The sequence below is a fragment of the Phacochoerus africanus genome, chromosome 14 (genome assembly GCF_016906955.1).
Source record: "Phacochoerus africanus isolate WHEZ1 chromosome 14, ROS_Pafr_v1, whole genome shotgun sequence".
In the NCBI taxonomy this organism is placed as follows: domain Eukaryota; kingdom Metazoa; phylum Chordata; class Mammalia; order Artiodactyla; family Suidae; genus Phacochoerus; species Phacochoerus africanus.
Window position 1 is genome coordinate 6,251,881 of NC_062557.1, and position 20,584 is coordinate 6,272,464.

A 20,584-nucleotide genomic window follows, 5' to 3' on the forward strand; every position below is an offset into this window, starting at 1 on the left:
CTTGAAGGAGCTTCTTTCTCCTTTCAGAGATCTGATGGCTTTGCCCTGGGATGGGAGGTCCAGCCTGACTAGTGCTTGTCTAGGTCTTTTCTTCTTTCCCGAGGGGCTGGGCAGCCGCACAGAGCCTGGCTCCTGCTGTGAACAAGTGGGCAAGGCTGCCCCCTTCTCCCTGGGAGCTGCTTCCTTTACCACCAGCCTTGTTTGCCTAGTTTCCTGAGAACCTTCCCAGGCTTTCAGCTCAGGGTGTGCTGGGAGGGCTGTTTCCTGGGGTAGGAGATGAGAAGGAGTCCCCTCCTCACAGAGGTTCAATGTGCTTGGCCTTGGGATGGGAAAGCTGTCAGTCTCAGGAAGGAGGAGAGAGGCGAGAGAGACCCCGGGAAGCAGCAACTAAGGACAGAGTGGCTACAGGAAGGAAGAAGGAGAGGGGAAGCCATATCCAGAGGGCGAAGGTGATTTAAAAGGCGAGGGAGGAGTTCCCACGGTGATACAGAGGATGGGGATGGGAGTTCCTGCTGTGGCGCAGTGGAAACAAATCTGACTAGGAACCATGAGGTTGCAGGTTCGATCCCTGGCCTTGCTCAGTGAGTTAAGCATCCAGCAATGCTGTGACTCCAGTGTAGGTCATAGACGTGACTCCGATCCTGTGTTGTTGTGGCTGTGGTGTAGGCTGGCAGCTGTAGCTCCGATTAGACCCCTAGCCTGGAAACCTCCATATGCCACAGGACCTGACACAGTACCCGAGAGGATGTGGGTTTGATCCCTGGCCTCGCGAGGTGGGTTAGGGATCTGGCGTAGGTTGTAGATGCAGCTTGGATCCAGTGATGCTGTGGCTGTGGTATGAGCCTGCAGCAGCGGCTCCAATTCAACCCCTGGCCTGGGAACTTCCACATGTCATAGGTGCAGCCATTACAAAAAAAAAAAAAAGGCAAGGGAGAAGGGTGGCTGGATGCAGGCCATGGCTTCCTTCGTTCCTCAAGTGACTGCTCTGGCTGTCACACCCACCATGTCCTCTCCAACCTCACCTGGAGGGAGGTCACAGCAGGACGGGAAAGTCCACTTGCACACATGGATGTTAACCCCCCCTTGCCGTTCAGATGATGTAAGAAGCTCCCGCTCTGGGCTTCCCACACCGCAATGCCCTCTCCTCCACGGGAAGCTTTTTCACGTGGGTTTGGGATCCAGGGAACCGGCTGAATTTTCTGACAAGAGGAGGCAGTAAGAAACTGACCCCCCTGCAAAAAAAAAGATCCAGGAGCATTTCTTTGACTTCTGAAGTGACCTGGGCTGTCAGCAGGTATGGGGAGGAGAGAGGGATTTGCAAAACCAGTACAGCAAGGAGGATTCACCCCACAGGGCACCTGGCAAGGCCACATGACTGGCATAGCTGGTACCCAACAAATATGTAAACTTCCAATAGCCTGATATGGTTTTTTTGGGGGGAGGGCTTTTTTTAGGCCTTTGGAAGTTCCCAGGCTAGGGGTCAGATCAGAGCTGTAGCTGCTGGCCTACACCACAGCCACAGCAATGCCAGATCCAAGCCATGTCTGCAACCTACACTACAGCTCACAGCAATGCTGGATCCTTAACCCACTGAGTGAGGCCAGGGATCAAACCCAAGTCCTCATGGATACTAGTCGGGTTTGTTACCGTTAAGCCTTGATGGGAACTCTTGGCTGCCAGTCATGGGGGACTGAAGCTCAGGATGTGCCCTCCTTCCCCCCTCCCCAGAGCTGAGTGATGGGAGGTTGGTGTGTGAGATGCACAGAGACAGGACCATGGCTCTGGGGCCATTTCTGCTTTTAGAATACTGCTGCGTTTTTTATTAAAGAAGAGAATAAAGCATTTGTAAATATATTTCTCTCATGTACACTTCAAAGGTGACGCTGGTGGGCAGCTACAGAACTGGGGAGCAAACAGGCAGGAGCCCTTCCCCGACCCATCCCACCCCATCCCCTCCACCCAGATGACAATGACACACAGAGGGCTGGGCGCTGCCCAGCACCAAAGGACAAAGGGTTCCGAGATGTGTGAATGGAAGGACCAGTGGACAGAGCTCATCACGGTGCCGCCTGGAGAGCAGGGTGGCGCCTCCAGGGAGGTCGGGCCTGCTTGTTAAGAAAACCCCTTTACCCCTTAGAAACAAATAAGGCATGAAGGTTCCCCACTGGGCTCCCAGCACAGAGGCCAGGGCCACCGCCTTCCACTGGGCTGTGTGGCTCCTCCGATGTCTAAGGTCTCAGGATGGGTGGTAGACAGAACTGGGAACCCTGAGGAATTGCTCAGGGCAAGCTGGGGACCTGGGCATCTCTTAGCTGAAGTGGACCTTCTGAAGTCTCAACAAGAGATTAAACTCCTGACCCTGGTGGGTCCTCAAAAGCCCCCCACAAAAGTGGGAGGTTAAGAGCATGCATGTTATGGGAAGGAGGAGACATGTGCTCCATCCGGTCCCATTTCAATACTGCCCAGTGTGGGGTGGGAGTTTTGGGTGGTCTCCAGTTAAGGGAAGGAGGGGAGGATGCTGGGACTGCAGGCAGGTGGCACATGCCCAGGGCATTCTGGGGGTGGCAGGCACAACCTTGGCCTAGAGGGGAGCGTGGGAGTGAATGAGACATGTCACGGTCCCTGAGATGGGGACAGGCAGAAGCCAAGCTTGGTGAGTCAGAGGAGGCGTGCAGAGATAGAGGGCTCCTCGTTGCCCGGACCCCTGGAAGGCTTGATGCCCAGAAGGCATTTCCTGGGCTGGGACCCGGGGAAGCTGGCTCTGAGTTGATTGGCTACAGATCTGCGATGGGCTGAGGGTCTCCAGGGAGAAGCCGGCCCTCACTGGGGCTGGAGTTGGGGCCACTCCAGCCTGGCTGAGGCTTGCTGCTCTGCGTGGCAGAGGCCATCTCTGACCTGGTCAGGACCCTGGGGGTGCGACAGCTGGTGCTAGGCAAATGACAGCACATCACAGCTGGGGGGAAGCAGTGAGCGGTCCAGGAGACCCCTGGAAGCTGCAACAGCTGGCTCTGGGGTCCCCCTTCAAGTGTTTCCAGTTGTGGCAAGGGGTCAGGGAGACCTTGCATTGCAAAACATCCCTCAAAAACCCCCAAACTTTGGGGAGGGGGGGAAGCCAACTGGTCCAGAATGGCTTTCATAAGCCTGGCCACAAATCTGAGATCGAAGCCCAGGGTGGGAAGTGGGGGCTGGGGATCTGGGACTCCCCAGGGGAGTGGGGTCGTTTGGCTTTCAAACTCTTGGCTGCGCTTTTGGGCAGAGGAAGGATGGTGAAGGGTCCTGGGAGGCAGGACGTATTGACCGGCTCCCACATCTGCAAGGAACGGGGGTCCCTGGGTCAGAGCGCAGCCTCCCACTGGGGTCTATGGCAGCGTAGGGCTCCTTCACTCACCAGAGGCTGCACGGCCCAGGTACAAGGGATCCCATGCAGGCCAGGAAACTGTCACTTGCTGCTGTGCGTCTTGACTTTGGTGGCGTTGATGTCGGCCTTGGTCTTCTGGATCCTGGAGAAGATCTCCTTGAAGAGCGCCTTGTACTCAGGCTGGCTCTGCTCCAGCCGCTTGTCCACAGCCTCCACGTGCTGGCTCAGGCTCTTCTCACCTGCCTTGGCCTCCCCCTGGCCCTCGTCACCCCCCCGGAGGTCCCTCCACGAGCTGTCCCGGGAGATGGGCCGCGAGGTCTGCACGCCCGCGTGCCGCACGCCCGCCCCGTGCTGTCGGCACTTGCTCAGCAGCTCCTCGTACTTCTCCAGCAGCGCGTGGTACTGCTCGTCCACCTCGCGCAGGATGGACATGCCCCGCTTGCGCACGCTGTTGGCGTGCAGCGTGAGGTTGCCTGCGAGCCGGCTGGCTGGGTCTTTGGCCACGATGGCGTTGAGCGCCGTGTCGCTGCAGCTTTTGCGCACGACGTGGCCCGGGGAGGCGGCCGGAGAGGAGACCCCGTCCTGGGTGCCTGAGTCGTCCCCGCTGCCGGGCTGGGGGTCGTCGGCTTCAGGCGCCTGGGTGAGGGGAGCCAGCAGGGCCTCGGCCAGGTGGTCCTCCCGGCCCAGCAGGTAGGTCTTCGCCTGCTTCATCTGCTGCAGCTCCAGCAGCTCGGCCTCCAGCTCCTGCACGCGGAGGCGGCAGCCCTCCATCTCGCACAGCTGCCGCTCCAGCTCCGAGTACTCCTGGAGCACCGCCGCGTACTCGCGCTCCGCCCGCTCCTTGCGTTGCCGCTCCTGGCTCACCTGGGAACGCAGCACTCCCACCAAGGTCTGCAGTCGCTCGTTCTCCTGCTCCAGGGGCCGTGGGCCCAGCTCCAGCGAGGAACTGTGCAGCCGGAAGGCATCCTCGCATCTGGGGAGGCGGGGAGCAGGAGCACGTGGGGAGAGGGCGGGTGGGCATGGGCGAGCCCCCAGCCTGGTCCCATCTGTCTCCTCCACTGGGCTGGAGGGTCTGTCTGCCCCTCCGGAGCCACTCTCTGCCCTGGGAGGTTGACCATAGCGAACCCCTTCAGCCAGGCTTCCGGCTCTCGGGCTCAGCCAATGGGAAGCCCCACAGGGGGGCCGGGGGCGGGAGCAGAGGGAGGTCATGGGGAGTGTCTCCTCCCTGTCCCTTCCGGGTTACTGCCGGACAGGCAGCCCTCTCCACGCTTTCTAGGTATCAGTCACCTCCCGTCTCCTGGTCCCTTTAGGGCTCAGGATGGGTCAACAGCTCCTCACTGATGCAGCCCTAGGGTGCTGCAGTGTGCCCATGGGTTCCCTACACCTCCCTTCCTCCTCTTTATTAATCAGTTACTTTGGGCAAGGCGCTGTCTCCTGCCAGGACCTCTATTGAAATACTCAGTAAAGAAGTTCCCGTCATGGCTCAGTCGTTAAGGAACCCGACTAGAAACCATGAAGTTGCGGGTTCGATCCCTGGCCCCGCTCTGGGATAAGCCAGTTAAGGATCTGGCGTCGCAGTGAGCTGTGGGGTGGGTGGCAGATGTGGCTCAGATCCTGCGTTGCTGTGGCTGTGGTGTAGGCTGGTAGCTGCACCTCCGATTAGACCCCTAGCCTGGGAATCTCCATATGCTGTGGGTGCGGCCCTAAAAAGACAAAAAAGAAGAAAAAAAAAAGAAATACTCACTAAATGCACCTCATGGGAGTTCCCGTTGTGGCTCAGTGGGTTAAGAACCTAACTAGTATTCATGAAGATGTGGGTTTGATCCCTGGTCTCCCCAGTGGGTTATGGATCTGTGTTACCTCAAGCTGTGGCATGTAATTCTTTTTAAGGGCTGCACCTGCGGCATATGGATGATTTCCGGGTTAGGGGTTAAATTGGAGCTGCCAGCCTACACTGTAACAAGATAGGATCCTTAACCCACTCAGTGGGGCCAGGGCTCAAACCTGCATCCTCATGGATACTGGTTGGGTTTGTTACCTCTGAACCACAGTGGGAACCCTCACGTTGTGTATTCTTATATTAGGAAGTCATCCCATTAAAAAACTTAACAGGAACTGAAAGGTGGAGTGGTTAACTCCTCCGGGGTGAGAATTCTGGCTTACTAGACAGGTGACCTTGGATAAGACATACAACCTTGGAGTTTCAATTCCTCCTCTGAGTAGCAGGGATGATAAACCACACCTCGAGGTATTGCAATGAGAATTAACTCACTTAGCAGAGTGGTAGGCCCACGGCCAGGGCTCATAAACACCAGCTGCTGACTATCATTAGCAACAGGATCAGCCTCTCCAATAGCCTGGACAATGCAGCAACTTTTGTTCCCACCTGCTGCCTGGCGTCCATCCCTTCTTCCCTCCTGTGGCTCACAGTCCCAGGCACTTGGAGACACGGTCCAAGGTCCAGGCTGCTCGCCTACTAGTGGCGCCCTCACCTACCGGGGGCTGGTGCACAGCTCCTTGAGGCAGGGGAAGGTATGGATGGTGCGCCTGCGTTCCCGCTTCTCCCGCCGCACTCGCAGCTGTTCCAGGCCCCGAAGCTGCTCCACCTGGGCCTGCAGCTCCTCAACCTGAGTCTGCAGGCGCTCAATGGTCTCTGACAGCCTGGGGATGGGGTGGGGGACACACGCACAGGAGGGACTTTCAGGAGACGGGGCCAGCCCTCCTCACTGCAGTCCTAGAGGGACTTGGGAGTTGGGGACAGGCAGGCAACCTTGAGCCTGGTGCTGAGGTCAGACTGGGAACTCCTTGTATGCCCAAGGACCCAGGCTTCTCCCCCTCTCAGAGGCCAAGCTGAGCATGTCCCCTCCGTTCTGTATACACCCTTCTATCGCTTATTGTCCTAGGCTGCAATAAAATATTTACAGGTCTGAAGTCCCTCCCGGAGGGCGGGACAATGTCTCTGCATCCCCATCACTGTATTCCCAGTGCCTAGAACAGCCTGGTGCGGAGTTGCTGCTTAAAGAAGGGTTGTGACCTAAATATTCAACCAGCCCACATGGACAAGGGCAAATGTGGCTTCTGGGAGAAGGAGCCTAAGTCACACCCACTGGTCCATGGGCACACAAGTACACCCAGCTCTGGACCTCTCCTGGCCATCCCAACCTCTCCCGCAGCCCCCGGCCCTCTGCCCTCTGCCCAGTCCTCACCCATGGATCTTCTGCTGGGCAGCCTTACTCTCCAGCACCAGCTTCTGGTTGGTCAGCTCCAGGTCTCGGGCCGCCAGGTCCAGCTGCTCGTACACTTTGGCGTGCTGCTCATTCACGTGCCTCAGCGTATCCAGCTGCTTGGTCAGGTACTGGGGGTGGGGGTGAGAGGTGGGTGAATAACCTTTCAGAACAGGGTTGGGGAAGATGTCTCTGCCTGGGCTCTCCTCCCACCTCTAGGAACAGGTTTGCTTCAGTGTATTCCTGTGCAGTGGAGGGAGAGGTCAAGACGGTGATGCAATATGGCTGCCTGGGATAGTTGCACAGGTTGTAAACTGCACAAGGCTGTTGGGTCAAGGCTGGGCCTGCTAAGAGGGTACCTCTTCCTAAGCTGCACAAAGGTACACAAAGGCCAAGGGGCCCTTAATGTGTGGGGGAGCACGAGCAGGACCCATATGTTCCCTCACCTCGATCTCCTGAACTTGCTCCTCGTTGGTGGAATACATCTGCTGCAGAGACTCCTCCAGCTCCTTGTTCCTCTCCAGCAGCGTTTTTCCCAGCTCTGCGGCCAAGTGCAAGTCTGGGGGGGACAGGGCAGAGAGTGGGAGGAACATGAGCAGCTGAGAAGGAAGTCAGAGGCCCCCCCCCACTCATGTTCTGAGCATTCATTCTGAGCTGGGCTTCAGGGGCCCCAAGAAAACCAGGACACAGGGGCCACCCTTGGGGAGACCCCCGGCCTGGAAGGGGACGTAAAAGCCGTTGCTTCTGCCTGGAATGTTCTCTCCCCAGACACTCCCAGGGCTCATCCCTGCCTCCAAGCCTGTGTTTTAATGTCACCTTCTCCAGGAGGCCTTCCTCAAACATTGTTTCAAAGTGGAAAAAAAAAAAAAAAATGGAGTTCCCATCATGGCTCAGCAGAAACGAATCTGACTAGCATCCATGAGGATGAAGGTTTAATCCCTGGGTTAAGGATCCCATGTTGCTGTGAGCTGTGGTGTAGGTCACAGAAGTGGCTTGGATCCCATGTGGCTGTGGCTGTGGCGTAAACCAGCAGCTACAGCTCCAATTCGCCCCCAGCCTGGGAACCTCCATATGCATCAGGTGCAGCCCTAAAAAGACAAAAAAAAAATCACACACACACCCCCGCTTTGTTTTTCTCCTTAGCCCATACCACCAGCTAACTTTACCAAACAGTTTGCTTATTTATCTTGTTCATCTCCCCTTGACTAAGCATTGCTCACAGTTCAGGGATATCCCCAGGATCTAGAACAATTCCTGGCACAAAGCAGGTGAATAATAAATCTTTTTTTGAAAGAACGAGTGAGTGGACTGTGATAAGAGCATCAGCAGACCCGGGGCCAAGTGCCTGCGGACAGTAGGTAGGGGAGTGTTCACCATGGGGGCTGGGGGCGGTGGGAGGCTCAGGCAAAGGGCAGTCTTGGAGTTGGGCTTGGAAGACCAAGTGGAGGTCACTGAGGGGGTGGGGGCAGAAGGGCTTGCTGGGTATTAGAACCAGACAAGGCTTCAGGGCTCTTTTGACCAGTCTCCTTATTCTATGGATGACAGGCTGGACAGGGAAGAAAGAGGACCTGCCCAGATCATTACATGGCTTATAGCCACATTGGAAGCAGAACTCAGATTCCCTTTCCCCAGCTGGGTACCATTTGGTCCCAGTGATACATGCCTCCCTCTGCAACCTTCTCCTTTCCCTGGGCAGCAAAACCAACCCCTTCCCCTAGTCGCCCTGATTCTTGCACCCTGGAGGACTGGAATCTCCTCTCCCTAATGCCAGCCAAAGGTAAATGAACGCCTATCAGAGAGGCCAGGGAGTTCCTGCTGTGGCCCAACGGGATCTGCAGCCTCTTGGGAGCCCTGGGTCGCAGGTTTGATCCCCCTGGCCCGGCACAGTGGGTTAAGGATCCGGCATTGCCGCAGCTGTGGCAGGTGGCAACTGTGGCTTGGATCTGATCCCTGGCCCAGGAACGGCCAAAAAAGAAAACAAATAGAGAGGCTGGGAGGGAATCTGGCCTGTGTTTAGGGAGCTGTATGTGGGGAGGGGGGAGGAGTCGGAAGGAATCGGCAGGTGCCAGAATCCCTAAAAATTCTCTTAAGTGCATCTGGAGTTGCGTGAGCGCACCTCGACATTTGGACATTTGGGATGGCTAATTCCCCATATATATGCAGAACTCCTTTTAGAAACAAAGGGTAATATATTTATGAATATGTATTCAAAACACATTTTATAAATAGATTCTTATTATTATTATCATTATTATTTAGCTGCCACATGCAGCAGTTTGAGGCAGGATCTCAGTTCCCAGACCAGGGTTTGAACCCGGGGCCACAGCGGTGTAAGCACTGAGTTCTAACCATTAGACCACCAGGGAATTCCCTAGACTATTTTATATATTTATATGATAAAAATTAAATATATAAATATTTATAATTTGTAAATGTTTACAGATAAGTCATCTATATTTAAATATAATATTTAAATAAATATAAATATAAGGGACACCTAGGAGCATGTTATGGTCTCCAAGAGGAGAACTCAATTTGGTATGTTGTCTGTTTGGTGGAAATTCGATAAGATCACCCCCAGTTCTGATGAAGGGGGAACACCATCTTCCTGCTCTCTCTAGTGGGATGGTGAGTATGTGGCTCATCCATAAACACTAGCAAGTAATTCAGGTATATTATTAAAAAAAAAGTCTCACACACATCAACATTTTTTCCTTGAAATCTGTCAGGGGATCTGCGAAGAGGCCGTTGCTACTGATGCTGCCTCCTGCGTGGGCATCGGGGGACAGGCTCTGTTGGGAGGCTTGTGTGGAGCCCCTGTAACTTAACCTAGAGTTCAAGGTCAAAGGCAGAGTGAGGAAAGGCCAAGAACAACTGCATCGTATGCTCTTCCTTCCAGGTGAGCATCTGAGCTGTGTGTGTGCGGCCAGCAGGGTGGGCTGGGGCAACTGCAAGTCTATGAACCAAGGGTGCTGAAGGCAATGAACGTGACCTGGGCCACCTAGTGATTCACAGGCAGGGAGGAAGGGAAACCAACAGAAGCGGTTTGGGGTCGGGGAGAATCTCAGAGACTGTCTCCGGGAAACTGGATCACAATGCAAGCTAAGCTGGCCAGAGCTTCCAGGAGGGATCACGAGAGGAGTCTAGAAGCTGCAGAACAGGGCACTGAGTGGAGCCAAGTGCTGGGGAAAGGACACCAGCTAGATGGGGGCTGGGGACAGTTCTGGGGAGGGTACAGCTCCCCCTGGACCAGGAGAGGGAGGCCTGGGAGTGGGAGAATGGAGGAGCCAGCTAAGCCGGAAGTCGAATCTGGAGTAACATACAGCCTGTCACAGCCAGATTCATGGGCCGGGAAGGTGCTGAGTCTGAACTGGCATGTCCCCGGCCTGGACCCCCAGAGTTTTCTGGGGTCTCCTACAGTGGACGTCAGCAGTTTTGCCCTCTGAATGCCTCCTGAAGTGTTGCCCAGCAGTGATGTTCCAGCGCCTAAGGGTGAAAGACTGGGAGCCAAGGGGGTATCTTTGAAAATAACCTTTGAAATCCCACTGCCTCTCCTGGTTGGGGTCAAGGCGGGGCTCCATAGACTCTGGAGAAGAGAGGTAGGAAAGGACAGGGATGGGCATAGGGACAAGGGACAAAAATAAAGGGGGAGGGAGGCCATCAACCACCTGGCAGGCCTGCAAGGGGTCCTGTCCGCAACCTCCAGGGCACAAAGGTCATGAACTCTGGGTCCGCAGAATTGGGGTCCGGTCACCTCCCTCCCCCTGCCATGTCAGAGCCCTCCCCTGAGGCTGAGACTCAAGGTCAGGAGCCTGGGACTTCAAATCTGTGACTCAGCAGCCACCTCTCAGCCCGGAGAGCGGTACCCATAGGGCCAGGCCACACCTGGGCCAAGGTGGGGGAGGGAGGCTGGCAGCGAGAGTGCCAGCGCTTAATAATTAATGGCTTTTTCTATTTTTGCAGGTGCTTGTGGCAGTGGCAGAGGGAACACAGAATGGAGGACCTCGTTTGTCCCAACTGCCTCCCTCCACTGGGACAGACAGCTTCAAAGTCAAACAGGAGGAGCTGGAGGGCCAAGCTCCTGAAAGTAATGTTGGGGATATGTCCTCAGGGGACATGGGGCTAGCTGAGAAAAAACACATCCTAGGACACTCAGAGGCATCTAGGGAGCAGCTGGGCAGGAGAGAATTTGGGGACTGGGTTCAGGGTCGGGGGAAGCCACAGGCACCTGATCCCCAATGTGACTGTGGCCTTTGGACAGAGCTCCCCCCACCACCCAGCCCTCAGTGACGGAGTCTGAGACTTCCTTCGCCCCCTGCCCCCTCCAGATCATTCCTGCTTTCCAGTCATGCGTGATCTTTTCACATGGCTCTGAGCCTTGGAATAAGCACCCCTCCACCTAGAGGGTCTGCCTCCCTCCTGCCTTCCTCCTGCCTGGGGGCCCCTAGTCACCCTCCAGCTCAGAAGGGACTGTAAGTGGTTTTTGGGTCTCACAGCAGGAGGCCTTCAGAATGTTCTCACTGTCCCCCCTGTTGCTCTGTCCCAGTGGCTGGTTTGATCCCATTTCTGCCTCCTCTGCTGGAATGTGGAGACTCCCAAGGGCAGAGATCATGTCCCCAGGCTCAGCACGACAAGCAGCTCATGGCAAGCAGACATTTGGGTTTGGGTCGAAAGCTCGTTTCTTTGGAGATTGCCTCATTTCTGGTTCCTGGGCTCTGGCCACTACTCAGGCTAGAGGCCAGGCCGACTGCTGCAGACGAGCGAAGCCAGAAAAGCAGGGGCCTGTGGGGCCTGTTCTCCACCTCTGGCCCCAGAGCACGGCCGCCCAGCCCAGCTGGAATCTTGCATCGCTCCCTCTCCGGATGCAGCACATCTCCACCCCTAGTCCCCAGCTCCTTCCTCCCACATCTGGGCTGGGCACGATGCCAAAGGCTTCTTAGGGGAGCGGGAATGAGACGAGACAGCAACAATATCAGCATCTGCCTCCCGGGAGGCCATCTTCCCAGGCACTCAGCTTCCAATCTTTCCTTCCAGGCCTGCCTCTTCCATGAAGTCCTCTCACTGCATCTTATCACCCGCATTCAGTTACAAGCCCAACTCCACCTGCCCAGGTGCACCTAGGAGGCCAGGGATGGGTGTCTATTCCCAACTCCCAGGATAGTGTCTGACACTTAAGTGGAGCCTGATAGGTGTTTGCGCACTGTGAGGTTTTGGGGGCTGGTGCCCAGGATGGGGGAGGGGCTTCTTGCAGCCGTTATTGGGCATCTCACTCCAGGCAGGGAGGCTGAGGGTAGCCTCCAGGGCATAGAGTATGGTACTGTTCAGCCCAGGACCCCACATCCCACACTGGTGCCCCAGAGGCTCTGATTAACCCACAGTGCTGAGGACAAGGACACAGGCTCATCTGCCAGCAAATCGGGCCACATGGGGATGTGGGTCAGGGCCAGAAAACAAAGGCTCCGGGATCTGGGTAGATGGTAGATGGCTCACATGAGGGTCAAGGCAGGCGTCTGGGCCCCATGGCTGGAGACGCAGAGCAGAGGGTGTTGGCACACGCTGAACCAGACTGTGTCCATACCCGCCGGCTTGCTGAGTGACTGTGGTCACTCCTAGAACATGTTCCCAGCCCCTCCACCTCTGATCATCCAATATGAGGCGTTCTGGGGAGGAGAAGGTGGGTGCGGCAGTGCTCCAGCAGTCCTTGGCCCTGACCCTCTTAGGCCTCCTCCTCCTTCCTGTCCTGACAGCCCCGCCCCCTACTCAGAGTGATGTCACCTCGGCCACCTCATCACCAGCTTCTAACCCCCTTCCAGTCACCCTCTTTGCCCTCAGATGGGAAAGAAGGGAAGGTGGCTCCCTCTTTACTCAGGCTGTGATCTGGGGTATTGCTCAGAATTCCCAAACCTGCCCCCCCCCCCCAACCTTGCGCCATTTGGGAGAGGAAGGGCCGGGGGACTCCTCCCTTCCAAGGCAGATCGGATTCCTGACCGTCTCTGCTTCTCCACAAGCAAAGTACCGCACCCCCATCGTCTCACTGGGTAGAGAGGAAGGGAGTTGGGGAAACTTTCTAGGAGTCTTAGAGCTCAGGAGTCCTGGGCAGGGAAGGGAGCCGCTGGATTTGGAATGGGATAACTTCCCCCTGCACACACACCCGCGCGCGCACCCACGCACACCTCCCACACAAAACCCCTCTCGGCAAAATAGAACCAAGGAGCCACCTCCTGGCCTCCAAAGACTTCCAGCCAGGACTCTCAGGCCCTCCCCAATATGCCCGGGGCGCCTGGGCAGTTTTTGCCTCTAAGACAGAGGAAGCAATCTAGGTGAAATATGCCCCTGTGGTTCCGGGAAAGAGGAAGACCGCTCCCTCCACTTTCGCAGGTCTCCACCGGTCCGGTTCGAGTCCTCCCGGGCAGCGCTCCCTCTCTCCACGTTCCCATTCTCCAGACGCATCACCCCTCCGAGTCTGCCGCGCCGGGTGCAGATCAGCCCTCCCCGGGGTGTTACTTCCCAACAATGGAGAAGCGGACAGGGGTCGCGGGGCGCTCCCCGCTTTGCCGCCCCCTGCGCTCACCCTGCTCCAGGTCCTGCTGGTCGTACCAGGGCTCCTCTTCCTCTGCAGTGAAGTCTTCCATCCTGGCAGCCCTCCGCATGGCCCCGCAGGCGGCAGGCGGGCGCTGCGGCGGTGCTACTCAGGGCCGGGGCGCAGGGCCCGGGACAATGCAGCGGAGGCGGGCCGAGCCTCCCGCGTCGCGGACTCGGGCTGCAGCGCCCCCGCCCGCGCCGCGCCCCCTCGCCATCGGCCGCAGACCGTTGGCGCGCCGCCGCGATCCGGCCCGGTCGGGGTCCTGCGGAGCTGGGGGCACCGGGCGGCGGCCGCACAAAGGGTAGAGGGGCGGGGACGGAGGGCGGACGGCGGCAAGGAAGGCCCAGGCACGCCGACAGGTCTGGGGAGCTAGGATCTCGCGGGCGCCGAGGCGGGCGCCCCCTGCCCCGCTCCGGCCTGCGCTGCCCCGGGACCACCCGGCGACACCCAGAGCCTCCGCTGCATCTTGGCGGGGTTGGCCCCGCGCTTCCCAAGTACCCCGCTCCGCGGGGTGGAGCCAGCTGCCGCTGACCAATCAGGAAACATATGCAAAGCTAGAGGCGGGCCCGAGGGTGGGATCTCCCTGGCGTCCTGGTCTGGCGGTTGCTGAACCAACCCCACCTTCCCTTCAAGTCGGACTCCAGTTTACATCTCGATGTCTGAAATCATTTTATTTTGTTTACCTATTGTCTCTCTCTCTTCGTCAATCTCCTGAAAGCGATGGTCTTCTCTTTTGTTCACAACTGGCTCTTCAGCATCTATTTGTTACCTTCTATGGACACTCTTAGAATGAATGAAAATTAGTTTACAATTACCTTTAAGAAATTGTTTGAATGTCTGCGGCCTGAAACATCAGGCCAGGAGTAGTGAACTTTGAGTGCTACCTGCATTCTGGGCCTTTCCCTTTAAGGTCCTGTTTCCCTCTCTTTGGGACCCATATCCTGAATCCAGTTACAGCCATTAAACCATATACAGTTTCACCTATCCGAGCATACTTTCCTTAAAGGAGTTTACAGGCTCAGGCATACATGTAACTCATTAGGACCCACCCTGTGCTGGCACTGTTGAAGCACCCTGAGTATAACTAAGTCTGAATATATGTGGCCAATACATCTGACAAAGGACTTGTATTCAGAATATACAAAGAACACTTGCAAATCCACAAGAAAAAGAAAGATAGCACAGTAGAAAAGTGGGTAAAAGACTTGACCAAGCACTTCTCCCATGGCCAAAATGATCCAATAAACATGTGACAGGGTGTTGAACTTATTCAGAAGGGTCAACACCTGTAGGGAAAGTGAGGAGGCAAGGTTGGCTGAGGGAGAGGTTGGGTTGGGATATGGTCCAACCAGCATCCTCGAGACACTATGTTGGGTCCTCGACCCGTTGAGCCACAATGGGAACTCCAATATGTTATACTTTAATAAAATAGTTTACTTAAGAAGAAAAGGAAAACACCCCATAGCTGACATGCAGGCAGTTTCTGCCCTCATGTAGCTTTCTTTCTGATGGAGATAAATAAACTATTACAACCTGCAACTTGTGCTATGAAGGAAATTAACAGGGTTCTGCAAGAAAGTTTGGGAGAAGGCTCAGGAAAGCCCTCCCTTTGAGAGTGACAACTAAGCTGATACAAAAAGGTGCCAGTCCTCGGGAGTTCCCATCGTGGCGCAGTGGTTAACGAATCCGACTAGGAACCATGAGGTTGCGGGTTCGGTCCCTGCCCTTGCTCAGTGGGTTAAGGATCCGGCGTTGCTGTGAGCTGTGGTGTAGGTTGCAGACGCGGCTCGGACCCTGCGTTGCTGTGGCTCTGGCGTAGGCCTGTGGCTACAGCTCTGATTAGACCCCTGGCCTGGGAACCTCCATGTGCCGCGGGAGCGGCCCAAGAAATAGCAAAAAAAAAAAAAGACAAAAACAAAACAAAACAAAAAGGTGCCAGTCCTGCCAAGCTCTGGGGGCAGAGTGTGTTCTAGGCATAGGTGACAGCAAGGTCAAAGGTTCTAAGACAGAAAGAGCTTAACACATATAAGGAACTGATGGAAGCCCAGTGGGGCTGGAGTGGAGTGAATAGAAGAGAGATGAATTGGAGTTAGGGCCATGGGAAGGGGATTTTTTTTGGGGGGGTACCCAAATAGACAAAGAGAACCAATATTTCAGTTGTGAAATATCACTGGCAATTTTGGAGCACAGATTGGAGGGGAGCAAGAGTGGAAGCAAGAAAACCAGTTCAGAGGCTTTGTGGTCATCTACAAGAGAAGAAAAGTGGGATGGGCAAGGCTGGTGGCAGTGGAGGTGAAAAGTGCTCAAAGTGTAAAACTGAGATGTGCAGATGAATTGACTGCAGAGTCAGAGCGATGACTTGGACGTCTGGCTTCAGTCACTGGATGGTGGCGATGCCATTGAGATGGGGGCAAAATGAGTCTAAGGGACAAGCAGGTTGGGAGGCTGAGTTCCAGAGGGATCTGGTCGGCATTCCCAAACTGCCAACCTCCTCCCATGTGTTCATGTCTTCCTTCTGCAGCCCTGTGGAAATGGAGCCAGGGCTCCTCCCACCCAGGGAGTTTAGGGAGTCCCCAGAGAACAAGGGCAGAGGGTGTGGGGCTGGGCTTGAGCAGTGAGGATGCTAGCAATGAAAGGCAACCTCTCAACCTGAAAATTCACCTCCAACCCCTGCAGCTAAGGATGCTTTCAACAATGACTTAGATGACACCCATGTCTGAAAATATCCAGCTCCAACCCCTGCAGCTAAGGATGCTTTCAACAATGATTTAGATGACACCCATGTCTGAAAACATCCAGCTCCAGAGGCACCTCTCAGCTTTTGGCCTTTACCACACTGGCCACACCCTCCTCATGACCCAAATACCCTCCTTTCCTGGAGCCACCCTCTCCCTGCCCCAGCCACAGAAGCATCGCCTGGCGGGGAGAAGAACAACACAAAGGCTGGATTCTTATTGCTGCCTGAGCACTGGGCAGAGCGATACAGGCTGGATAAGCCCTCCCCCCACCCGCATCTCATGAGACTGGTGGGGGTCAGCTGACACTGGGCCACCAACTCTCCCCGGTTGCAGGGGGCAGAGGGTAGAGGCTGGGGTGGCTTAGGGATGGGGTGCCTGTGGGGCCCTTTGCCTGAGTTGGCTCACAGGAACCCCAGGCTCCTTGTCCGATGTGATCACTCCCCATGCCTTGGGGGCAGACTTAGTATCTTCTAAACTATCCCACGAAGAGGAAAATCGGATCTGCCTTTGAAGAAGGAAATTCCTCAGCCTCCCTGAGCTACCGGCCAACAAGCTGTGGAATCAGGACTTTTCCTCTAAGCAGGGTAGAGAGCCAAGCTCAGGAATGGGCAGTATAACATGATGTTGGTACCCCCAGCACCTGGTACTTCATCTGTGCATCGGGCAAACCTATTTCGTGGTGTTTCTCGGCAGGGGCATCAAGACTTGGCGCCTATGGCCAGAGCCCGAGGTGGCCTCGATGTCCCCAAGCCTTGAGCATTATGAATTCCCCTGGGGTCACTTTGACACTCGGGCCACCTGGAGCGATTCTCGGGCTCCGACTCTCGATTCTCAAGCCGGGAGATGCAAGCCCAGATCCTGGATTTGGGACCAGAGCGCAGAAGCAGGATCCCGGAATCCCAGCGGGAGGAGGAGGAGCTAGGAGCCGGGACTGGACCAGGGAAGAACCCTCCCCTCGAGGGCGAGCGCGGCCCCCTCCACTCCCAGCCCAGCCCAGCCCACCGGAAATGACGGTGCCCTCGCAGGCAGCGCTGACGTTGGAGGGTCTCGGCCTCCGCAGCCACTTAAGCCACTCTGGGGGAGGGGCAGGGTGCCCAGCCTGCGCCTCTGTATCCACCGATCCTACACGCTGCGCATCTCGGGTTGAGGAAAAGGGATCAGGCCCCACCAGATCGCCTTCCTCGGTTGGATACTCCCACCTCCTGCAGACTGCGCTTCTCTCCCTGTCCCCAGCCCCGTCCTTGCAGCGCTGGGGGCTTCCATTGCACTGACGGTCTCGCCCCATCTGTCCCCTCCACCAGTCTGAGGTCAGCGCCTGGCGGGGTAAGGCACTCAGCGCATTTGAATGAGCGAGATCAGCTGGTGTCCACCCCCCACCCCGTCCCCCGGACACCATACACATGCGTCCCAGACAACTGTCTGTTCTGAAAGAGAATTATTTTAGAGGTCACAAGTCCTTGTGGTCAGGAAGCGCTTCTGTGTGTCTGCCTCAGATCCTGTCGTTTAAACCCTCCGGGCCTGGCATCAGCAGAGTGACCTCGAGATGTTTGTGCCGCGTCCTCCTGTGGCCTCATCCTTACTCCTTTCATACCTCCCCGTCGGGGTGCTGGGAGAATTAACTCTTGGCCAAATGCGTAGAACTGTCTTCAATGTTTGCTCTTAGGATTATTATTATTATTTTGTGGCATATGGAAGCTCTGGGGCCAGGGATAGAATCGGAGCCTCAGCTGCAGTAACAACCGGATCCTTTAACCCACTGCTCTGGGCCAGAGATCCAACCCAGGTCTGTACAGCGAGCTGTGCTGCTGCAGTCAGGTTCTTAACCCACTGCACCATGGCGGGAACTCCTCCCAGGATCATTATTGCTGTCACTTTTTTACCTGGAGGATCCTCTTCTTGCCTGTCACTACCCCTCTTCCGGCAGGGCTCCGGAGGGGGGCCGGAGAGACGTCCAGGGGTCTTATCTTCCTTGTAGGGAAGTCACAGGGGCAGGGCAGGCCTGCAGTCAAAGCGGGAGACGTGGGCCTGAATACAACCCCCAGCCTGGGATCCATCTGCCTCCCAGCAGGCTGAGAGCTCCCTGAGGCACATAGCAGGTGCCCGACGAATGAACAAATCCGACGAATGAACAAATGAATGCTCTGAGACCCATGACAGAACCGTATTCCCTGGCCATCTCCGCCCCAGAACAAATCCATTTGCTCCCCCTGAAATGTTCCTTAAGGGACTAAAAAATGAATCTGATGGAGTTCCCTGGCAGCCTGGTGGTTAAAGGATCACTGCTATGGCTTGGGTCGCTTCTATGGCTCGAGTTTTATCCCTGACCCAGGAACTTCTGCATGCTGTGGGCATGGCCAGGGAGCAAAAAAAAAAAAAAAAAAAAAAAAAAAGAATCTGAGAAACAGTGGATGAAAACGTGTCATTCCTATTGACCAAAGTGGATTACCCAAGTGGCTCCATCTTCGGTGATCACCCAGGAGTTATCTTCATCAGTTCGCCACTGTGTGCTGGGTCAGAACCACGAGCTGGGGATGCAGAGAAGCAGACAGCTCCAGCCCCTGATCGCCTGAAGCATGCATTTCCATGGAAGAGACAATGTAAATCAATCCAAAAAAGCAAACACATTTAAGATGGCAGTAAAAGTTTTAGGGGGTGAAATAACAACAGCTGGGGATGGTAAGTCTCTCAGGGAAAGAGACTTTTTTAGGGCCAAACCCACAGCATAGGGAGGTTCCCAGGCTAGGGGTTGAATCAGAGCTACAGCTGCCAGCCTACACCACAGCCACGGCAACACCAGATCCTTAACCTGCTGATCGGGGCCAGGAATCGAACCCAAGTCCTCATGGATACTACCTGGATACTAGCCGGTTTCATTTCCACTGAGCCACAACTGGAACTCCCTCAGGGAAAGAGACTTTTAAGCTAAGACCGTAAAACATGAGAAGGGGACACATGAAGAGTGGGAGGAGGAATGTCTCAGTCAGAAGGAACAACCTGTACAGAGATCTCAGGCAGAAAGAGCTTAGACGGTTTGAAGAAATAAAGGAAGATCGGTGTGGGTGGGACCTGGGGGCTAGGGGGAGGGGGAGCAGGACTCAGATCATGTGAGGCCTTGGGGGGTCACAGTGGGGCCCGGAGAAAGTTGACCCTAACCACAGGCTCTGAGGTGTCTTTAGTGGGGAAGCCTTGTGAGCTGCATTTCACAATTCCTCGGGCCATTGTGCAGAGAATAGATTAAGAGGGAGTAGGAGTGGAGGCTGCAGCAGATGGGAGAGGATGGGGACCCTGGCACAGGTGGGGCCGTGGAGATGAGTGAGGTAGAATTGATAATGTATCTGTTTTGGGGAGAACATCAACGGGTCTTGGTGATGGGTTGGCGGTGGGGTGACAGCAGGGTGGCACTGGATTTCGGGATTTTGAGTACCTGGGAGGTGCCCTTTAAGGAGGTGAGAAGACTTAAAGACAAGGTCAGGAGAGAGAAGGACTGGGCTTGGGGGGAAGAAGTATGGAGGACAGAATCGCCCACCACGTGGCAGTTTTGTATATGGTACCAACTTCTTCGACCCGTCTTCCTTGGGGAGGTGGGCTTAAGTCTGCTCCCCTTGAATCTGGGGGGCTTGGGATCGCTTTAGCAATAGCGTATGGTGGAAGCCACTATATGTGTTATCCCCAGGCTGGGTACTCAATGGCCATGGAGCTTCCTCCTTTTTCTCCAGGGACACCCTTTGTGTATGCACCCTTTCCGGCACACCTTCTCAGGGCCCAGCGTCCTCGCTGTGAGTGGCCCAGGCCACATGCAGAAATCCCATGTTGTTTCCCTCTTCAGCTCTAGCTGAGCCCAGCCTTTGAGTCTTCCCAGCCCAGATATGTGGGTTAGAAGCCTCCAGGTGATTCTAGGTCCCAGCTGTTCTGAGTTAACTCCTCCTCTGGCTATGCTGGTCTTTGCAGCTGAGACCCCAGCCTTCATGGCGCCGACAGAAGCCACTTCAGCTGGGTCCTGTCTAAATTAGTAATGATGGAATTTACAATACAATGGTTATTGTTTCAGACCAAGTTTGCTGGCGTGGTTGTTGAACAGTGATAGTATCTAGAACACACATCAAGTTGACAACCAAGTTTCAAGGTCCTACTGTGCCAAAATCATCAGAAATGGCTCTGGAAAGAAAGAAAGAAAGAAAGAGAGAGAGGAAGGAAGGGAGGGAGGGAGGAAAGAAAGAAAGAAAGAAAGAAAGAAAGAAAGAAAGAAAGAAAGAAAGAAAGAAAGAAAGAAAGAAAGAGAAGAAAGGAAGAAAGAAAGAAAGAAAGAAAGAAAGAAAGAAAGAAAGAAAGAGAGGAGTTCTTGTCGTGGCACAGAGGAAATGAACCTGACTAGGAACCATGAGGTTGTGGGTTCAATCCCTGACCTTGACCAGTGGGTTAAGGATCCGGCATTGCTGTGAGCTGTGGTGTAGGTCACAGACACGGCTCGGATCTGGTGTGGCTGTGATGTAGGCCGGAGGCTACAGCTCCAACTAGACCCCTAGCCTGGGAAGTTCCATATGCCGCAGGAGCAGCCCTAAAAAGAGAAAAGACAGGAAAAAAAAAAGAGAGAGAGAAATGGCTTTGAATGAGAGGCAAAACCATGGGGCTCACAATTACTCCTTTGGCAGGCTGAGTAGCACCTGCATTGGTTTTTGGTTTC

The 20,584-nt window shown here is 55.3% G+C and overlaps 1 protein-coding gene and 1 non-coding gene across 2 annotated transcripts; both read right to left on the minus strand.

The window, feature by feature from the left end:
* Window positions 1-1,794: 1,794 nt before the first annotated feature.
* Window positions 1,795-13,633, minus strand: CDR2L (cerebellar degeneration related protein 2 like). The gene is made up of 5 exons (XM_047757619.1): window positions 13,154-13,633; window positions 7,029-7,141; window positions 6,565-6,713; window positions 5,855-6,019; window positions 1,795-4,331 (listed from the first exon to the last, which is right to left on the minus strand). Exons 1-5 carry the CDS (start codon window positions 13,230-13,232, stop codon window positions 3,440-3,442), a joined length of 1,398 nt encoding a protein of 465 aa, XP_047613575.1. The 5' UTR covers window positions 13,233-13,633; the 3' UTR covers window positions 1,795-3,439.
* On the minus strand, window positions 8,876-8,948 carry TRNAV-UAC (transfer RNA valine (anticodon UAC)). Its single transcript has one exon. It is a non-coding gene; the product is annotated as a tRNA-Val (tRNA).
* Window positions 13,634-20,584: the final 6,951 nt, after the last annotated feature.